The following is a 21,467-nucleotide window of genomic DNA, read 5'->3' as shown; positions in this document are numbered from 1 at the left end:
TTGGGAGGCTGAGGCAGGCGGCTTCCTTGAGGTCAGAAGTTTGAGCGCAGCCTGGCCAACATGGTGAAACCTTGTCTCTACTAAAACTACAAAAATTAGCCACACGTGGTGGTGCATGCCTGTAGTCCCAGCTACTTGGGAGGCTGAGGTGGGGAAGCTGAGGCAGGAGAATCACTTAAACCAGGGAGGCGGAGGTTGCAGTGAGTCGAGACTGTGCCTCTCCACTCCAGCCTGGATGACAAAGTGAGATTCCATCTCCAAAAAAAAAAAGAATTACATTAACCCAACTGCAGAATAGATATGTGTATCCACACACATACATAATCCATTTAAATGCAGTTGTATATTTTTATTTCCAGTTGTTCCGTTTTCCCCCAGAATGTCTTCATAGAAACCCACATGATAAGTCTTTTGGAATGCATAGAATTATATATATATATATAGATATGGTTTCACTATCACATAATGTTAATTTTGAGTTTAGAAATAAAAGCTTCCATGTTCTTGAGTCACACGCTTGATGTATAACTGAAATCTGTCATGTTTTTATTAAGATGTATATGATAAAGAGCCTATACAAAGGGGTTTTTGGCGTTGTAATATCAGCCATAAAAGCTAGAAATGATTCTTAAACCAACACACATGTTGCAAGCTAGGATGTTATACTTCGTGATGTTCCATTTATAACATGATGACACTATCTTTCTTAAGATAAGATTTTCCCATGGTTTGCATATGTAATAATTCTACATTCACCGTCAATTATGTTTACCTAAGAGTCCTTAAAACCTTTTTTTCCGACAGGATGATGATGGGAATCTTTGCCAATTGTGTCTTCTGTTTGAAAGTGAAGTACTTACCTCGGCGGCAGAAGAAAAAGCTACAAGCTGACATTAAGGAAAACGGCGGAAAGTTTTCCTTTTCCTTCAGTCCTCAGGTATTTCCAAATCTCGTCAACGACAGTGTGATAAAACATGGTGCATTCAGGGAAAAGGGGGCACGGTTAGTAGAGGAAGCGAAGATTAGCAGCAGGAGGCAGTGAGTGAGCGACTCCAAGTTCATCAGGAGAGACTGTGACATGGCCCATTGGGAGGCTGGGCCCCAAGAGGCAGAGGAAGGAGGCCCAGGCCAGCCCTGTCCTCTCTCTGTTCCCTGAACTCTGCAGGACAGTCCCACATGTCCTAGGAAGCAGGATATGACTAGAGCACAGCCAAATAGAAACATAGAATTTCAACCCAGCCAAATCTGTCCTTGAAGGGGAAAGTCATAGCGCACAGGATTTGCAAAAAGCACACTGTCACTCACCAGCATGTCGACGCTGGAGCGATAGACGGGTAAGCCAGGTTCCTGGGGGCAGAGACGTGCAGTGAGGCTCGTCTTTGCAGCATAGCTTGTGCTGTCTTTGTTCATTGAAAGGCTGCAGGAAGCTACCTTCCATCCCTTGCACTTGTAGGGCTGGCAGTTCAGATAATAGGATTTTATACCTGGATGAAATCTCGGAAATCATTCAGTCTAATCTCTTGTTTTTTTTTTTTTTAACCGCCTCTTTGAAAGAACTAAAAATAGAAATCCAAAGACTAGGCGCCAGGCCGGCCTGCACCGTCTCTGAACTTCGGCCCTGGGGCTTGGCCGTAATGAGCCTCATCTGTTCTGTGCAGTGGGTTCAACTCCAGCTGAATACTAGAAATGCAATGTCCCCATTTCCTTCCAATTCACGTAGAATTGTATATTCTTCCCCTACACGGCTTCCCATACTGAGCTGTCTCACCGTCTCTCTGGACAGATGAGTAAACTGTACCCGCTCCCCTTCTCAGTTTGTCTTCTGTGTGGAGAACGGTTTCTCCTTTTTAGAAACTCACAGACTGTGAGTGCAACCTTGCGGAAGATGTACAGAAACATTTGAAATGCGCATGCCAGCTCCTGTGAAGAAGGAGGCAGCTCTAGATGTCATGACGAGGAACGATCGCCAAGATAAATTCAGTGGAAAGGGCAGCACAGAAGAGACCGAGTAGCACGGTGCCACGTGTCTACGCATAGTGTCGCTCAAGGCAGGATACGTGAGGAGCAAGTGCCAGCGGGTGCCTCTGGGGAGAGGAGCTGGGGATACCAGTGGGGAAGAAATTCACATGTCGGCCGGGCGCGGTGGCTCAAGCCTGTCATCCCAGCACTTTGGGAGGCCGAAGCGGGTGGATCGTGAGGTCCAGAGATCGAGACCATCCCGGTCAACCTGGCGAAACCCCATCTCTCCTAAAAATACAAAAAATGAGCTGGGCATGGTGGCACGTGCCTGTGGTCCCAGCTACTCAGGAGGCTGAGGCAGGAGAATTGCCTGAACTCGGGAGGCGGAGGGTGCGGTGAGCAGAGATCGCGCCATTGCACTCCAGCCTGGGTAACAAGAGCGAAACTCCGTCTCAAAAAAAAAAAAAAAAGAAATTAACGTTATTATTTTTTTTTCTCTGTATTTTACGGTGTGAATTTACCATTTATTAAAAACTAAATAAAATTATAAGCTGGACATGGTGGCTCATGGGTGTAAACCCAGTACTTTGGGGAGGCTGAGGTGGGAGAATCACTTGAGGCCAGGAGTTCAAGACCGGCCTGATCAACATAGCGAGACCCTATCTCTACCAAAAAAAAAACAAGATTTTTTAAAAATTACAAAATACATGAATAACCTTTGAACCCCCCTTTCTACTACCAAGAAAATAATTGAACAAGTGCACAAAGATGCGTACGTGAGGATAATTATCACAGCATTGTTTACAATAGTGAAAATTTAGAACTAACCTCTAGGCTTAATTAATTATGATACATTCATATCTAGACTCTGTTGATTTTTTTAAATGTTTATGTTACTAGAAACCGTGTGACTTATAGAGGTTTTTAGAAGTTTGAGAGAAATTATCGCACACTACCTTAAAACAAGGCTTTTTAAGAGTGAAAATTACAGACACAGATAACTTTAGATGTTTTTACTGATGTGTAATGTACTGACTCTTTCTTTCTTAGTGCACACATGTAATCTTAGACAATGCTGATGTTCTGAGTCCGTACCGACTGAATTCTATCCAAAAGAACCACGTTCATATTGCAAACCCAGATTTTATATGGGAATCTATCAGAGAAAAGAGACTCCTGGATGTAAAGAATTACGATCCTGATAAGCCCCTGGATGTCACACCGCCTCCTGATCAGAAGACGAGCGGTCCTGGTAGGTATTTCGTAGCAAGCTCTTGCTGTATCATAGGTGCTATAGTACACACTTGGGTTTGTCAAAGACACGATAGACAGATAATTGTCCAGAAATACGCAAAAACCATGAGACTTAGGACTTGAGAACATGGACAGAAAACTAGAGGACAAAAGACCACTTTAGCAATAGACAATAGATTTCTTGGTATCCAGCCTAGTAGCATCCGATTCAAACTGGCCACAAAACATGGATCGTCTCAGAAAACCTGATCGCGATTCTAAGGAGGAGGAAGGAAACGACTTTGTGTCCAGCCGTGATCACTACACCCTCGGGACCGGAAATGTGGACGACCAGCGTTTTGCTTCAGAGATTCTTTCCAGCCGGGCGCGGTGGCTCAAGCCTGTCATCCCAGCACCTTGGGAGGCCGAGGCGGGTGGATCACGAGGTCGAGAGATCGAGACCATCCTGGTCAACGTGGTGAAACCCCGTCTCTACTAAAAATACAAAAAAAAAAAAAAACTAGCTGGGCGTGGTGGCGCGTGCCTGTCATCCCAGCTACTCGGGAGGCCGAGGCGGGAGAATTGCCTGAGCCCAGGAGGCGGAGGTTGCGGTGAGCCGAGATCGCGCCATTGCACTCCAGCCTGGGTAACAAGAGCGAAAACTCCGTCTCAAAAAAAAAAAGAAATTCTTTCCAAACAAAAGATTGTCTCCCCAAAAGAAACATATTTTCTTTACCAACCAAGATTTTATTTTGGAATCTGTCCAAGAAGAAAGGCTTTCCACATAGGAAATGCTCCTCTCCCTGCGTGTTCCTCACATGTACCCCAAAACATAAAATGCAATTAAAACAAAACAAAAGAAATGCACTCTTCCTGAGTCGCATCAAAAATCAAACAGTTCTGATAAATATCAGCTTACAGTAAGCACATGGTATGTGTCAGATATGGAATGACTGGGCAGGGCGGAGCCTCCTTAGACGATCGTCCAGAAATGCTGCTGCAGTCATCAGACTTTCTCAATGTCCCAGCAAATGATAGTCATCACAGAAATAGGCAAAACGGTAGACTCTTTTCACATTGAAAACATATTGTATGACAGCCAGCATAATTTATTCCGATTCCAAATCACTACAGATATCCCGATGGTCTTTGGAATCTCGACAGTCATTAAAACCGGACAGAAGTCCTTGAATGAAGAGTTGTTCCTAGGTATCACAATACTATAGATAGTGTCACTGTTTCCCTGAATGAAAAAGATGAAGAAAAGCTCGTGTAGAGCCCTGGAGTTTCCCTCCTCTAAGTTAGAACGTCTCCAGCTCCTTCACTCGTGAAGTGCCGCCTCTCAGGAACTCATTCTGATCCTGTGCACTTCAAGAGGAAAGTGCCAATTGCAAACTGTCTGGCTATCAATGAGTTTCAAATGATCTCAGAGGAGGATTCTCCTGACATGCCTATGAAAACGGAATTCGAGTCTGTTCCATCTTACAACGCTGTGCCTTCCTCTCACAGTGTCACACCCTTCTCCTTTCCCACTGGGTCGTCCTTGGATCACCAAAACTATACTTCATTTCAGGATATATTTATGAATCAACAATTCCAGCACTTAGGTTAACGAATGATGAGCCTCTGAGCAGTCAACAAGTGTGCTGTTTGCTTTATTTCTAGAAGCAAAAACCGACGACGTACGCCTGGACCGCGCCGCAGAGGAGGAAGACACCGTGGAACTCGATGAGTAATTTCCCTCTTTCTGATTCCTAGGACTCCACAGAGTTTGCAAAATCTTGTGTCAACCTCAAGCACAGTATTAAAATTCTATTTGTAGACTTTGTTGTATTTTAATTTGAGTATCTAACTCTTTACTGATTTTTTTGAGACTTTTTACTTCAACTAGTATAATGAGCATTATTTTTTTTTTCCTTTTCTTTTTTTTTTTTTTTTTTTTTTAAGACGGGGTTTCACCGTGTTGGTCAGGCTGGCCTTGAACTCCCGACCTCAGGTGATCCGCCCGCCTTGGCCTCCAAAGTGCCTGGATTACAGGTGTGAGCCACCACGCCCGGCCTAGTGATCATTATTTTTATCTTCTCAGTCTTATGTGAGATTGGATGCAATGATTAAATTAATTGACTTTTAAAAAGAAAAGACAGTGATGATGAGATTTGGGTAGCCTCTCATCCTATTACTTTTCTGATCAATCTTTAGAGTTTGTTACTTTTGCCTGATATTTTCAAAAATGGAAATAACAACAGCCTTCCTCAAATGGAGTGTGTAAGTCTAAAGTTCTCGATGGCTGCTTAAAGCATCCCCAAAACATCGGGTTAATTAGACATCACATTCAGTCTTGTTCTATTTGTTACTAATCATGTTTACAGAGAAGAGAATCCAAAATGAAAACCACAGATTACGAGAAGTCTGACTCCTTTATTTTAGAGATGATGGACCGTGGTCCGCAGAGGAGTGACATAGCTCCTGAGAGTCAGACCCAAAGCGAACACAAGTAGCCCGTCCCCAGAGTGTGGCCCACTTCTCTCTGCCTCTGCCTGTGCCGCACGGACACCATCTTCCAGTGCAGAAGCTACGGCCCTGGGCATCTGAGCTGGAGAAGGATGCAGAGGAGGCATCCAGCTCATTTCCAATGATCTTTTCACAGTTTCTCCCTCAGGAGGCCTTAGGGACTTACCGTGTATTTGGTAAGAAATCTATCATCTATTTTATAAGGATCTACAAGAAACAAGCTATGAAATTCTGTTGAGCCTACAATCCATTGTAATGTTAAAATGTTCATTACACACCTTACACATTTCAGGTTTTCGGCAGAGAAGGTTGACATTTCCCGTCTTCCTCAAGATTTCGACGTCGCAAAATATAACACCTTGGAGAGAGTAAGAATCTGATTTCTAGTTAGAAACAAAGAAAAAAACAACACAAAGCCTGTTTGAAGGTCATTGTTTTGAACAATCGTGCATCTCTTACATATCGTATTTCTTAAAATAGGAATTGATTTTCGTATTTGTTTCTTTATTTCGGTGGAGACAGAGTCTCACTATGTTGCTGGTCTGGAATCCCCAGGCTCAAGCCGTCCTCCCGCCTCAGCCTATCACAGTGCTCGGATTACAGGCCGGAGCCGCTGCGCCCGGAGCCAGTTCTTACCGGCCAAGAAAATGCTTATGTTTAGAACTTAATATCTACATTTTTAGTATTTATATTATAAAAGTAATGCATGCTCATAGCAAACATCGTAAACAGTAGAAAATACCAATATGGCATTAAAAATAACAGTCTCTTCCCTGTTATTAACAGTGTCTTGTATTTAGAAAGGGAAGATTTGACACTAAGTAGGTATACTATGTTGCATTTCCATTCCTTTTGCATTAGAAAGAAAAACAAATTTTTTTTTTTTTTTTTTTTTTTTTTTTTACAAAGTCACGCAAATGAAAATCAACACTAGCGTCTGGTGTGGCGTCACTCACCTATGCTCCCAGCTACTCAGGAGGTGGAAACAGGTGGATCTCTTGAGCCCAGGAGTTTGAGGCCATCCTGGGCGACACGGCAAGACCTCTGTCTCTAAAATATCTATACAGATATAAGTTGACCCTAGCCTTCAAAGTGATGTTTCATTTGTATTTTTAGATATGTTAATAAGACATCATTTGAAAATAACATTTTCCTCCTTGATAAAGAAAACACGAAAAATAGTACGGTATAAACACACACAGATCTATCTCTGGTGAAAACACGGGAGAGAAACACGCCAAAATCTTCATAGGGATTGTGTTGCTGTCATAGGATTTCGGGTGATTTTAATTTTCTTCTTGATACCTTTCGGTATTTTCTAAATTGTATCTCTCAATGAACACATATTATTTTATCATTATAGTCAACATTTTCGAATGGCAAATGGCATTGGATGTTTCGAGAGTGCAGCTTCTGAAAGCACATCCCCTTTTCCAGGTGGGAATGGCGGGAGGCCGGGAAGCCGTGCTGGTGGAGCTGCAGTGTTCCCGGGACGCCAGGGACTGTCCTTTCCTGATATCCTCACACTTCCTCCTGGCTGACGGCATGCAGGTAAGGCTGTTTAGATCGATTCCTATGCGTTTGCTGACCTCTGTTCAGAACTCATTTCAGTGAACCAGCCATCTTGCCAACTTTTTTCTTCTTACCCGGTGTCCTGGCTCAGGCTGCCGTTAATACACGCAACGGGCCGGGGAGCTTAAACAACAGACATTGATTTCTCACGGTGCTAGAGACTGGAAGTCCAAGGTCAAAAGGTGGCAGAGTTTATTTCTTCTGAGGTGAGGCCTCTCTCTTTGGCTTCTAGATGGCTGTCTTCTTGCTGTGCCCTCACATGGTCTTCCACCTGTGGGCATCTGTGCCCTCATCTCTTCGCATGAGGAGAGCAGTCATGTTGGATCGGGGCCTACCCCTGTGATCTCTCATTCGTTAATCAATTACCTCTTTAAAGGCTCTGTCTCCAAACACAGTCCCGTGTTTGAGGTCCTGGGACTTAGGACTTCAGCAGATGCACTTGGTAGGGGTTCGGTTCAGCCGTAACACCTGGCGAATCATTTTGCAAAGGGGAAATGTGTTCCCTTTGGGAGTATGGGGGGTGAGGACCTCACCCCCGAGTAGATCAGCACTAGAAGGGAATGGTCACTGGGGGCAGGGTGTATAGCAGTTCTGCTCTTGTTCCACATCCCCTACAGGATAGTTTCCTGACGTTTACACCTCTGAAAGCATCCCACTGAAACACTTCATCAAGCATCTGTTATGTATCAAGCAATCTAGTAGGGCTGGCACTCAGAGCTTAAGAACAGCTTCACATCTTGACTCTCAGAAATCACTGTCTAGAAAGAGCTAACACTCATCATTGCAATCCACAGTGACGGCTCCACTTCTGAATATGTCTATGAAGTATGGCGGGCTCAAGGTCACAGAGCCCTGGGAACAACAAGGGAGGCTTTGCAGAGGCCGTGACCTTTGCCCTAGGTCAGTGTCAGGTCAAGAGCACAGCTCCGGTCTAAAACAATCGTGAGACAAAAATAAATTCAGAATTAATACCTGAAGTTTAAATACGATGTCGCAACACCTACCGGGATCCTTTATCGAGTAGACATTCAGAGTTACAGATCTTCCCCCGGGCCCCCCGCTGGCCGAGACACTGTCTTCCTTTCTTGCCCAGGCTGGAGTGCAGCGGCACGATCTTGGCTCACTGCCACCTCCACCTCCTGGGTTCCAGCGATTCTGCTGCCTCCGCCTCCTGAGTAGCTGAGATGACAGGCACGTGCCACCACGCCCGGCCCATTTTTGTGTGTTCACCACGTTTGCCAGGCTGGTTTTGAACTCCTGACCTCGTGATCCACCTGCCTTGGTCTCCCAAAGTGCTGAGACTACAGGCATGAGCCGCCATGCCCAGCCTACAGATCCGTCTTGGGCCGGGGAGCAGTCACTTCCCAGTGGGAGTGGCCCTCACAGAGGTCCACACAGGCTCCGGGAGCTTTTCCCTCCGCTTCCACTCCGGGTGTCAGCTCAGGTACAAGAGAAGGAAACTCACATCAGCTGGATGTGAGATCCACTTGACTCGGAAGCCCCCCCCCACAGAAGCCCGTCGCTCCTGTTGCGTTGTTTTGGGTTCCCGACGCCCTCGGGGGACATACCCAGTTATATGAGTCTCTGCTCTCAGGCAAGCCCAGAGCCTGGCTTTCCCACCATTGAACCCTCAGGCTCAATGCAGTCTATCAATGAGAGGCCACAATGACATCAGCAGTTTTGCCTGCTGTTACGGCGGACATGCCATCTTTATCAGATTTCCATGGAAACAGAGCAAGAAAGCGAATCCATGGTCAGATTGTCCAAGAAGGAGAAGCGTTTTTGTTCACTTTGTACCCCGAGATGTATACTGTACTTTGTGGAGGATTTCGTTGTTCGGGCAAAGAGTAAGTAACGATGAAGTGAAAAAACCTGACCGAATGTGTGATTGTTTTCTGCATTGAGAAAGGAAACTGTAGCACGGTAGAGGCCAGGACATCCCTCAGGGTGCCTTCCTCCCTTAGCAAGCCTGAGTCTTGAGTCTGCACAGAGTGCCCCTTGGGTGAGCCCGGTTTGCTGAGCAGAGGAGCCTTGAGAGCAGTGAGCCTCAGCCAGCTGTTCTGCTGAAGAGGATTTTCCAGCTTGCCCTTCGGCCACATAAAACCATGTCGTTGGAAATCTTCCAAAATGATGTGAAATTCGACCTTCTTCAATGGAGTGACTTCAACAGGCACTTCTTTTGACCAAGTTTCAGAGGCATCCCGCAGCCCCCCTGTCCGAGAGGGCAGCTGATCCTAAGTAGAGTGGCTTCCCGGGGGCCACACCCCCAAGCCGGGGGCTCGGCTGACGCCTACAACACCACCAGGGCTCCGAGTCGGGGCAAGTTCTCCCAGATTCTCTGGGGTTCATGTGAGGATCACCGCCCACTACAGGGGCAGGAGTTTCCCAGAAGAGCAGAAGGTGCTGCCTCCATCGACAGTTTGGGATGAGGGAGGAGCCGGGGCCTTTCTTCAATACATGGGCAACCGAAGAGCTTTCCGCTGTGATTTCATTTTTGCCGTGTGCCTGTCTCTAACACTTGTTCCTGTCTGAAATATTTTTCTTTTCTTCCCCTCCCTTGATTTATTTTTCTCATTTCCAAAAAGCTGGAAAGCCAGACTTCAAAGCTAATTAGAATGATTTGTAAACAGTCCGTAGGCTTGGAAGGAAGCTTTGAGTGACTCTCCGGTGAAACAGATTATCTTTTCTGTCTGCTGTGCTTTCTGGAGCTTTTTCCCCTTTACCTCCACATTGTAGTCTTTTTTAGTAAGATGGATGGCTCACGCATATCAGCCCAGCACTTTGGGAGGTCGAGGTCGGTGGATCACAAGGTCGATAGATGGAGACCATCCTGGCCCACATGGTGGAACCCCGTCTCTACTAAAAATACAAACAGTAGCTGGGTGTGGTAGTACACATCTGTGGTCCCAGCTACTAAGGAGGCTGAGGCAGAAGACTTGCTTCAACCTGGGAGGCAGAGTTACCGTGAGCCAGGATGGTGCCATTGCACTCCAGCCTGGCAGCAGAGTGAGACAACGTCTCAAAAAAAAAAAAAAAAGAGTTTAAAATTTTAGTAATTCTGGTCGAGCACGGCGGCTTATGCCTGTAATCCCAGCACTTTGAGAGGCCAAGGCAGGCAGACTGCTTGAGGTCAGGAGTTATTCAAGCCGACATAGTTGAAACCCCGTTTCTACCAAAAAATACAAAAAAATGAGCCAGTCGGGGTAGCACACGCCTGTAGTCCCAGGTACTGAGGAGGCTGAGGCGGGAGAATCGCCTGAACCGGGGAGGCAGAGGTTGCAGTGAGCCAAGATCGTGCCGCTGCACTCCAGTCTGGGTGACAGAGCAAGACCCTGTCTCAAAATAAATAAATAAAGGAAAAGAAAAAGAATTTAAAATTCAAGTAATAATTTGAAAAAAACTAATTTCTCAACTTCTTCATGTCAAGGAACTAATGCTTTATGTTCAATCAAGCTAGATATGTAAATAATTACTGTACTTTTCCTATATACCATAATTCACAGACTAGAAGACGGTTTGTTAGAAGGAAAACCTCTGAAGATGCAAGTGAATACTGTGAAAATTACATCGAAGAACTGAAGAAACAAGGATTTCTACTAAGAGAACATTTCACACCTGAAGCAACTCAATTAGCATCGGAACCATTGCAAGCAGTAAGATTGATTTCTACTTTTTTGTTGTTATTGATTGAATATTTTTAATAGAAATGTTTTCTCTATTACAAAGAAAAAAACCGGGCCGGGCTCGGTGGCTCACGCTGGTATCCCAGCACTTTGAGAGGCCAAGGTGGGAGGATCACTTGAGGCCAGGAGTTCGAGACCAGCCTTGGCAACACAGAGGGACCCGTTTCTTGGTTTTTTAGTTTCTGTAGAAATGGGTCTCTCTGTGTTGCCAATGGTGGTGTGCCTGTAGTCCTAGCCACTCACGAGGCCGAGGCAGGAGGATCACTGGAATCCAGCAGTTGGAGGTTACAGTGAGCTATGATCACGCCGCTGTACCCCAACCTGGGCGATACAGAAAGACCCCGTCTCAGATAAATAAATCGATGTCAGGAGGGAAGAGGAGGAGTTCAGAAAAGGAAACGTGACCTCAGAGAAAGGCCTGGCAACGGAGTGGGGAATACATGGTAGGATGAGCCGTGAAATGTATCGCTTCTTTCAGCAGCAGTCTGAGAGCTTGTGAGAGATCTCTTTACAACCTAGGCCCTCAGTCGAGGGTCCTTAACCCCGATTGCACATGTTAAATGCCACAGACAGACCTAGAGCTTACAGGGTGAAGGAAAAAAGAGAAGAGGAAGAAAAGGAGGTAGAAGGGAATCAGAGAAGAGAGAATGGAGGCAGACAGAGAGAGGATCCCGCAGTTACCTGGCTGCCGATGACTCTCTTGGGCTGGGATCAGTCATTTCTCCTCACACCTCCGTTCGTTGGCCTTCACACGTTGACTTGTTGGTGGCGATTCTGTTTTATTGTTGCAGTGGCTTTTGGAAGAAGTCATGAATTCAAGCACTCTGAGCCCAGAGGTGAGCGATTTCGTAGAGATGATTTGGGCAGAGGCCCTGGGCCACCTGGAGCACACACTTCTCAAGCCAGTGAACAGGATCAGCCTCAACGACGTAAGTCTGTGTCGCCGAAGCCCTGTGAGAAACCCACCTCCTGGTTGATTGGCTTCAGTCGTAACACTTGTGTGTGCGTGCTGGTCTGACTGCTCTGAAATTCATTCCTGAATGTTCTTTCCTCGTACCTTGAAGAAAGGGACCACTAAGAATACTAAGGAAAAAATACGCATCCGAGAAAACTAGACATCCCTGTCTGTCAAATATCAGCCTCGAGGCCTGATGGAAGGCAGGCCTCTGGCGCTGGCCAATCAGGAGGACCGATCTTTTGCGCCAAGAAGTTTGCAGGAAGCTGGAGGGATATGGGTGGTCTTGGTCCCCAGTTAGATTTCCAGACCCCAGCCCACTTCCTAGTGACTCCACGGTCTCGTACCTTCCGACTGTCTCAGGAAAGGCAGGCATGCCTCGAGATCACCAGGAAACGTTCTGCCCTTAAGTAGAATCGCAACTGAGAGAGCAGGCAAACGAAGGTGTCCCCAGTGGTACGACTTAAGCAACCGCATTGCTGTATTGAAATAAATAAGGACGATTTTCCTCCGCGGCATTAAGCTGATTGATCTCAAGGAGAACATGGCTTCCTGGGGCAAAGCCCCTGAAGTACTTATGTCATTGGAGACATCTTGAGGAGATTTTTACCTCTGGTCTCATTCTGACACCTTCCTAAATTTCTCCTGTGAGAAGCAAGTCTCTCGCAGTGGCATGAGTGTTTCTCTCTCTGCATATCTGTAGGGAGATGTGCCCCCATCTACAGAGAACTGTAAGACTCTGCTTCTTTGGTCTAGTAAAACCGAGCCCAGGTTTGCAATCATCCTCATGGCATCAGTGTCACCACTGAGCTACGTCTCCAGTAAAGATGGGCATCTGTTCTGCGATAGCTGTTCGGTAGAAAATGGATAGTTTTGACGTGTCCAGCAATCGTTTTGGATATTTTTGTGCGTGTTCCTCAATCTCTGTATCAAACTTTCGTTTCAATAAGCCTATGTGGTCTTCTGTTGAAAGGTAAGCAAGGCCGAGGGGGTTCTCCTTCTAGTGAAGGCAGCGCTGAAACATGGAGAAACAGCAGAGCAACTGCAGAAGATGATGACAGAGTTCTACAGACTGATACCTCACAAAGGCACGATGCCCAAAGAAGTGAATCTGGGACTATTGGCTAAGAAAGCAGACCTCTGCCAGGTAAACCTCGGAACCACAGAATTCAGGGATTATAAAGTCTGTTGGGGGTGAGGGTCTTTAAAACTCTGATGATTAAGGTAACACTGAATCACGAAATTCTCTCCAGAGTCGTGCTAGAAAATAACTTGTTGAACCCTTTTAGAAAGCCCAGGGTCCTTATGAAAGTTACTTCAACCGTCTTTTCAAGTGTGAATAGGTTGGCATGGTGACATAAATGCAGAAATAGGTTTAGAATTGCTATCTTCTGAAATAACTTTTCAGGCCCTGGAATGAGTTAGGATCCTCTCTGCAGAAGAAACGGGAAACCGCCAGTGACTGAAACAAAGAGAACATTTTATTCCTCAGACAATGAGAAATCGAGCTGTGGGCTGCCTGCTGGCCCCCGTCACCCCAAGACTCAGTGTGTCAGTGTTATCGGCAGGGTCCCAGCCTCTTTCCATCCCTCGGTACCTCCTGTAGAGTGACAGCTCTGCTCTCAGCCCAGCTTCCTCGTGATCCACAGATAGCTGCAGCAGTTCATAGCATCACATCTGTAATAGCTCTTTTTGTGTCTCCTAGAGAAAGGCCTCTGGCCGACTCCTCTTTCTCTGGTCAGAATCGAGTCACATGCGCAAAGCAGTCACTGTCGAGGAGACTGGAGCCACTGTGGCTGCTCAGAAATGGGCCGTCTCTTCTGAGCTGCCAGGAGAGGAGCAGGCTCAGTGAGTAGAGGAAGGTGTCCCCAGCAGCCAGCCCTGCCCTGGACGAGGCTGAAGTCACTCTTTGGCTCCGCATGGCCTCGTCTGTGTATGCAGGGATTGGGCCAAGATCAGAGATCTGTGTCCTAGACTTCAGAGGAGTTTAGAGACGTGAAATTTTGCATGTTTGGGAAATGATCGCTTTCAGCAGATTCCTAGAGGAATCAGTAATCCAAAAGAAGGAAGGAACTGGTCAACGAGAAGATATAAGACCCTTCCAGATTTAAAATTCTGTGATTTACCTGACATCAAACATAAAGGATATCAGAGGGCCAGGCGTGCTGGCTCACACCTATAATCCCAGCACTTTGGGAGGCCAAAGCAGGTGGATCACCTGAGGTCAGGAGTTCGAGACCAGCCTAGCCAACATGACCAAACCCGTCTCTACTAAAAATACGAAAATGAGCCAGACATAGCAGTCAGGAGGCTGAGGCAGAAGAATCACTTGAGCCTGGGAGGTGGAGGCTGCAGTGAGCCAAGATTATGCCACTGCATTCCAGCCTGGGCATGGAAACTCTATCTCAAAAAAAGAGCACAACTCCATTTCAAAAAATAACAATCATCATCATCATCTCAGTCATCAGTGTTGCTAAGAGGGAATGTATAGTGCCCATTCAGATATATTTTCTTTTAAATTTATATTTTGAATAGATAATACATCTGCATGATTCAAGAGGCAAAATTATGTTAAAAAGATAGACTCAGAGGAATCCCTGTTCTACCCTGCTCACTCCACCCTATTCCCCTCCCCAACTCCATAGGTAACGAATTTTATTCCTTTATTTTTGTCTTCACAGTTCCTTAATACAAATACATGTATAAACATAAATTCTTTTTTTTTTTTTCTCTGTCTCTTGGGCTGGAGTGCACTGGCGCGATCTGGGCCTACTGCAACCTCCACATCCTGGGTTCAAGCGATTCTCCTGAGTCAATCTCCTGAGTAGCTGGGATTACAGGCGCCCGCCACTATGCCCAGCTGATTTATGTATTTTTAGTACAGATGGGGATTTCACCATGCTGGCCAGGCGGGTCTCGAACTCCTGACCTCAAGTGATCCACCCGCCTCTGCCTCCCAAAGTGCTGGGAGTACAGTCGTGAGCCACCGTGCCCAACCGTATAAACATAAATTCTCATTCCCATTTTTGTATCCAAAGACTGTCTTTGCTGTTCTGCATCTTGCTTTTCTCCATGTATCCCGGAGGCAGCTGCCCCTCGTTGTCGCAGTCCACTGTGGGATGGGCTGCATCGTGGGCTGTACCCTCCTGCCAGGCCTTTGCTGTCTTTTTTGGATTTTGCTGCAACAGACAGTGCCCCAGTGAATAACCTTGTGTGTTTGTCATTTTGCCCTTGTACAGGATTGTCTCTGGGATGGGGCCTGAGAAGGGCTGGCTTTAGGGATAGATAGTAGCTGATTCTCTGCTAAGCTCTGCACCCTTTTGCCCACCTACCCTCAAAGAAGGAGAGTTTCTGTTTCCCAGAGCCTGGCCGAGAGCATGGTTGTCAAACTCGGATGCTTTGACTAACCTTAGGGATGAGACGTAACCCCTCAGTGCTGTGAGGCGGAGCACCTTTCCGGACGACTGTGGCCGTTCATTTCTCCCTCTGCAAACTGTCTGTTTTCTTTCCTCTGTTCTTTTGGGTCCTGCCGCTTTTCTTCATGCTTTGTAAGGATTCCTCCTGTATTAGAAGGTAAGCCTCTGTGACAGGAGTTGCAGATATTCTCTCGTTTGTCTTTTTACTTTGCTCCCAGTGAGTTTTTGGTATCAGTGGTGGTGGTGAACTTGTTTTATTTCTACCCCATTGAATATTGTTTTGCTTTGATACAGAAAAAACGCATCGATCTTTGATGGCTGGTGAGTTTGAGTTATAGTTGGAAAGGCCCTCCCCATACGACCGTCATAAAGATGAGAGACAAGAATTGCTTGAACCCGGGAGGCGGAGGTTGCAGTGAGCCAGGATTGTGCCATTGCACTCCAGCCTGGGAGACAGAGAGAGACTCCATCTCAAAAAATCATCATCATAATGAGATGTGACAACAGCAAGTCCAGAGACTAAACGGAACCCACCTTACTGGGGCTGGAGTTCCCTTCTCCGAGCTCCAGGATTTGGGAATAGACAAAGGAATACTTGGGTTTCCACTCAGGGAAGGAACCCATGCCTTATTCATCGATGTGTCTAACCTAATCCAGTGTCTGGCATAGCAAACACACCTACTGAATTGTCGAAGCAGAATTGGATGTGAAGTCTCGGGGTTCTGAGATCCCATCTGGTCACTGTCTGCTCCTCACCGTGGGGTCCTGAACCATTGATTGACATCGCAGAGCCTCACTTTGCTCATCTGTGCAATGAGGATAATAAAATCGATCTTAGTGTCGTAGTGAGGAATAAATGAGCAATGTGTATGAAAACCCGTTATTAACAATTATGTGCTGTACCGATGTACTCTACAACCACGATCATATATTGTGCTATCAGTAAGGCAATCATATTAACCTTTTTTGCTTTTTGTTTTTGAGACAGAGTCTCGCTTCGTTGCCCAGGCTGGAGTTCAGTGGTGCGATCTTAGCTCACTGCAATCACCCGCTCCTGGGTTCCGATGATTCTTATGCCACAGCCTCCCAAGTAGCTGGGTTTACAGGCATGTGCCACCATCCCTGGCTAATTTTTTATATTTTCAGTAGAGATGGGGTTTCGCCATGTGGACCAGGCTGGTCTTGAATTCCTGCCCTCAAGTGATCCTCCTGCCTCAGCCTCCCAAAGCGTTAGGATTACAGGTATCAGCCACCGCACCCAGCTACATGAACTTTAATGCACCACTAATGGCAAATATTGATCAAAAGCTTTTGGGAAAGCTGAGTGCAGTGGTGGCTCGTACCTGTGGTCCCAGCTACTTACGAGGCTAAGGTAGGAGGGTTGCTTGAACCCGGGAGGTTGAGGCTGCAGTGAGCTGTGGTCATGCCACTACACTCCAGAGTGGGTGAGATCAAGACCTGTCTCAAAAATAAGTACATAAAGAAAGTAAAACTAGCTTTGGGGAAAATGGGCTTTTCCCATCTTTGTGAGAAAGCGTGAATGTAATATAAATATGAATTTTGACATGTGGTAATTCTGATATCTATATATTCTTTCCACCGGCAGCTCATCAGAGACATGGTTAACGTCTGTGAAACTCATTTGTCCAAACCCAACCCACCGTCCCTTGCCAAATACCGAGCTGTGAGATGCAAAATTGAGCATGTTGAAAAGAATACTGAAGAATTTCTCAGGGTTAGACAAGAGGTTTTGCAGAATAATCACAGGTAAGCATAAAGGAAGTATCTCGAGATCTGTTACCATACAATGCTCTTTGAGACTCTGATAAAGAGCTGATCACAGTAATTCCTTAGATCATTTCATCTTCAGCAACAAGCCACAGTAGCAGCGGCCCGCTGACAAATGACTTTCTTCTGTGTTCATAACAGTGCCTGGGGCAGTATTCTGTGCTTGAAAACACCTTCTATCTTCCACTCTGACTTCAAGGTTACCTAATCTTGTTGCAGATTAAATTAAAAGTTTTTAACTCAAAAGGTGCTTGGGTTTGTATTTTGTAGGTTATTACAGAGAAAAAGCCACTTAAACTAGGGTTTAAACATGCAGAAATAGGTGTATGGCGTCTTCTGACGTGGCCTCTCTGTGGCAGGAGGAACTGCACCCGAAAACCTGGAAAACACCTTCCTCAATACCAGTTACACTTGCGCCCTCACTCACTGCGCACACCCAGGGCCCTGTGCTGACGTGCATTCTCCAGTCACACACACATGATGGAGCAGCTGTTGAGACGAGCCCTCACTGGGTGTGAGCACCCGTGAGGGTCACCGTGGCTGAGTCTGTGCCCAGCTTCCCGGTGCAGAAACTCCAGTGCATGTTTGTTCTCAGGCATGGGACTGACTCTTGCGGACCTGGTGGTTCATTCCACTGCAGCAGTTCCTCTTCGTCAGCGTGGCACAGCCCTTAGAACGAAGGGTCGTGAGCTGTAGCTGCACGTACCAGCTGATAGGAGCCAGTTGTCAACATTTCAGAGGTTTGGTGAACTGGTGGTTAAACCACTGGTAACTTGACATTGGACACAGGGAGGATTTGCACCCCCTGGAAATCAGCGAATGCTGCAGATCCGGGCTGTGCAGGGGCATTGCTGCTGGTGTGTGGAGAACTGGTTTTCCAGAGCCCACTCTTACCTTACGGCTTGACTCGGATCTCACTAAAACTATGTCCTGCTTTCCTTGATCCTCCTCAAAATCCACTCCCAGAACCACTTCACACCCACTGAGATAGCTATGATTTATGTTTAGTGGAAAATTATAAGCATCGGTGAGGATGTAGAGAGACTGAAAGCCTTACACATTGCTAGTGGGAGGGGAAAATGATGCAGCCTCTGTTTGATGGTTCCTCACCAAGTTAAACATGGGATAGGATAAGACCCACCGATTCCACTCCTAGTTCTATACTCAAAGGACTTGAAAGCAAGTACTCAGATAGGTGCTCGTACATGAATATTCATGGCAACACTATTCAAAACAGCCAAAAAGTGGAAATAACCCAAATGTTCATCAACGGGGGTGGATAAACAAAACGTGATAAATATACGTAAAGAATACTATTCAGCCATGAAAAAGGAATGAAGTACTGACACATACTACAGATGGGTAGACCTCAAAAATATTATGCTGAGTGAAAGAAGCCACATATTATGTGATTCTATTTATATGAAATATCTAAAATAGATAAATCCACAGCGATAGCAAATTGCCTCGTACCATGAGAGGGAAGGATAGGGACTGACAGCCAAAAGGTATGGGGTTTCCTTTTGGGCAAATAAACATTTTGGAACTCGAGGTGGTGATTACATGACATTTTCACTGTTCTGTACTCAATACCACTGAATTGTATACTTAATGGTTAATTTTATCTTTTTGGAATTTCACTCTAATTTTTTAACAATCTGAGCCAGGCATGGTGGCTGACACCTGTAAGCCCAGCACTTTGGGAGGCCAAGGTGGGCGGATCACTTGAAGTCAGAAGTTGGAGACCAGTCTGGGCAACATGGGGAAACCCCATCTCTACTAAAAATGCAAAAATGAGCCAGGCATGGCGGCACACATCTGTGGTCCCAGTTCCTCTGGGGACTGAGGCACAGGAATAGCTCGAACCCAGGCGGTGAAGTTACAGTGAACCAGGGTCATGCCACTGCACTCCAGCCTGGGAAACAGAGCAAGACTCTGCCTCAAAAGCCTTCATCCCTACAGACCTTCTCCAGATTCTGTTTTTATATGTCATCCAATCGGTTTGACTTTTTGGTTTGACCTTTGATCCTCCCGTCCACTGATCTACACTAACTAAGAGTCCGGTGACAAGGAAGGTACAATCAGGAGGGGAGTCAGTTTTCCAGGAAGACAGGAAGAGCCACGTCGAGCCCCCGCGTGGCAGCTGCGGTTCGGCCCTCCGGGGCTACCCGAGCAAGCCCTTGGCGAGCCACCCCACCCCCCAAATACAAAAGCAGTCACACAGCTCAAGTGGGCTTCTTCCTAAGGAAAGATCCTGCTGCTGTGAAAAATTAAATTTTCTTCATTTCATTTCAGTAATCATGATTCTTTTCTATTTTTTTTTTCTAGTTATAAAACATGTTCTTTGCTAAAAGCTTGGAAAATAGCTAAAAATATGAAGCGAATTAAAAAATGAAAAATCACTCAATCTCACCACCCAGAGATAATATGACCACTGTTAAGATTTGGGTGTAGAACATAACCTAGCCGGAATCACCCCAATGCTGCTTACCCTGGCGGGGTGCTGGTTAGCCAGCTCTGTAAAGAACGAGTCCTGGTCTGGAATATTGGCTGAGCGCTGGGGAGCAAGTACTCCCATCATAGCTAATGTCAAGGCACTGACCTGAGGCCGCCGGACGTGGCGTTGGGAAGATGTGCCCTTCCTCCCACCACAGCGCTGCCCTCTGCCACACCCCAGGCCCCCCTGCCATTGTCCCACCTCAGCTCCCCACTCAGAACTCGTGTGGGGTCTCCCTGCTCCTCATCTCCACAATCCCATGTTCTGTCAATTCTGCCTTCAAAGTGTCCTTCATCCGTGATCTCACTTCCATTCACGGTGCCACCCTCTTTATCCCATCTACAATGTCCTTCCAGATGTTCTCTACTCCTGTAGTTATTATTATGGCATCCAACTATGATGATGATGATGATGATGATGATGATGGCATCCAACCCATAATAACCAGTGAGGTCATAAAATACACATTTTATGGTACCACCAATAAATGTCACCTCCCAAGAGAGGCCTTTTTTGACAGCACTCTCTTCAAACCTGATTGGTTTCTAAACACTTAAAATTAGGTATTTGATCACTTTTTTCTTTGAAATGGAGTCTCGCCCTGTCACCAGGCTGGAATGCAGTGGCACAACCTCAGCTTACTGCAGCCTCCACCCCCTGGGTTCAAGCAATTCTGCCTACTCAGACTACAGATAGGCACCACCACGCCCCGTTAATTTTTGTATTTTTAGTAGAGGCGGGGTTTCACCCATGTTGGCCAAGCTGGTCTTGAACTCCTTACCTCTGGTGATCCACCTGCCTTGGCCTCCCAAAGTCCTGGGAGAGGCTAGAAGTTGCATTCTTTTTTATTTTTTTATTTTTTTTAGGAGACATGGTCTTGCTCTGTCACCCAGAGCAAGAACAATATATCCTATATATTCTATATTTGACAAAATTGGGATCATACTACGTATAAAGTTTTGTCATTGGCTTTTAAAGTTTATATGCTACTGTACACTTTACCACATATCCTTGTTTTTTTGAAGAATTTGATTTTTTTTTTGAGACGGAGTTTCGCTCTTGTTACCCAGGCTGGGGTGCAATGGCGCGATCTCGGCTCACCGCAACCTCCGCCTCCTGGGTTCAGGTGATTCTCCTGCCTCAGCCTCCCGAGTAGCTGGGATTACAGGCACGCACCACCATGCCCAGCTAATTTTTGTATTTTTAGTAGAGACAGGGTTTCACCATGTTGACCAGGATGGTCTCGATCTCGTGATCCACCCGCCTCGGCCTCCCAAAGTGCTGGGATGACAGGCTTGAGCCACCGCGCCTGGAGAAGAATTTGATTTTCTAATAGCTGCATAATACTTCCAAGATATGCTGTGTTGTGGCTCATTGAATCCATTTCCTGATAATGGACATTTGGACCCTTCTGGGATTTCTTCTGCTATAAGGATTCTTTGTTTTGTTTTCAGTTACGTCATCGAAAACCTTTTCTTCTAATTTTTACAGTAAGAGCCCAGTGGATATCTCGCAGATATTTAGAGTTGGCAGAGTGAACGAAACCACAGAGTTTTTGAGCAAACTTGGCAATGTGAGGCGCTTGTTGCACGGTTCGCCTGTGCGAAACATCGTGGGAATCTTGTGTCGGTAAGGGTCGCCATCTTTATTTCTCAAAATTTTCAACCTCACAAATGTGAAACATTTTGCTTTGCTTTTCCTACTCTTTTCTATATTACATGAGCCTTTTCAGTCAAAATCAACTAGTTTACTACATGCTGGAGAAAATTACACACTTTATAATTGTGTAATAATTCGTAATTGAGTGTATAAGTTAAATTATGTATTTATGGCTGGGTATGGTGGATCATACC

General features: G+C 45.9%; 1 protein-coding gene across 8 annotated transcripts in view; it reads left to right on the top strand.

Annotated features, from left to right (window-relative positions):
- The first annotated feature begins 767 nt into the window (after positions 1-767).
- The window catches only part of LOC141583178 (protein mono-ADP-ribosyltransferase PARP4-like), an 86,508-nt gene continuing 65,808 nt past the window's right edge, over positions 768-21,467 (top strand). For 2 of the 8 annotated variants that reach the window (XM_074392513.1, XM_074392510.1), the window contains exons 1-10: positions 768-937; positions 3,010-3,211; positions 4,858-4,924; positions 5,996-6,071; positions 7,141-7,254; positions 10,779-10,928; positions 11,750-11,887; positions 12,887-13,060; positions 16,936-17,096; positions 21,106-21,243. In XM_074392513.1, coding sequence (XP_074248614.1) covers positions 806-937; positions 3,010-3,211; positions 4,858-4,924; positions 5,996-6,071; positions 7,141-7,254; positions 10,779-10,928; positions 11,750-11,887; positions 12,887-13,060; positions 16,936-17,096; positions 21,106-21,243 — 1,352 coding nt within the window. In that variant the 5' untranslated portion in view covers positions 768-805. Of the gene's footprint in view, positions 938-3,009; positions 3,212-4,857; positions 4,925-5,619; positions 5,880-5,995; positions 6,072-7,140; positions 7,255-10,778; positions 10,929-11,749; positions 11,888-12,886; positions 13,061-16,935; positions 17,097-21,105; positions 21,244-21,467 lie in introns of those variants that run through there. The other 6 variants (XM_074392517.1, XM_074392515.1, XM_074392511.1 and 3 more) reach the window with 6 other exon arrangements.

The sequence above is a fragment of the Saimiri boliviensis genome (genome assembly GCF_048565385.1).
Source record: "Saimiri boliviensis isolate mSaiBol1 chromosome 16 unlocalized genomic scaffold, mSaiBol1.pri SUPER_16_unloc_3, whole genome shotgun sequence".
Classification (NCBI taxonomy): domain Eukaryota; kingdom Metazoa; phylum Chordata; class Mammalia; order Primates; family Cebidae; genus Saimiri; species Saimiri boliviensis.
The sequence above is the reverse complement of the archived record's forward strand: the minus strand, read 5'-3'. Positions and strand labels throughout refer to the sequence as shown.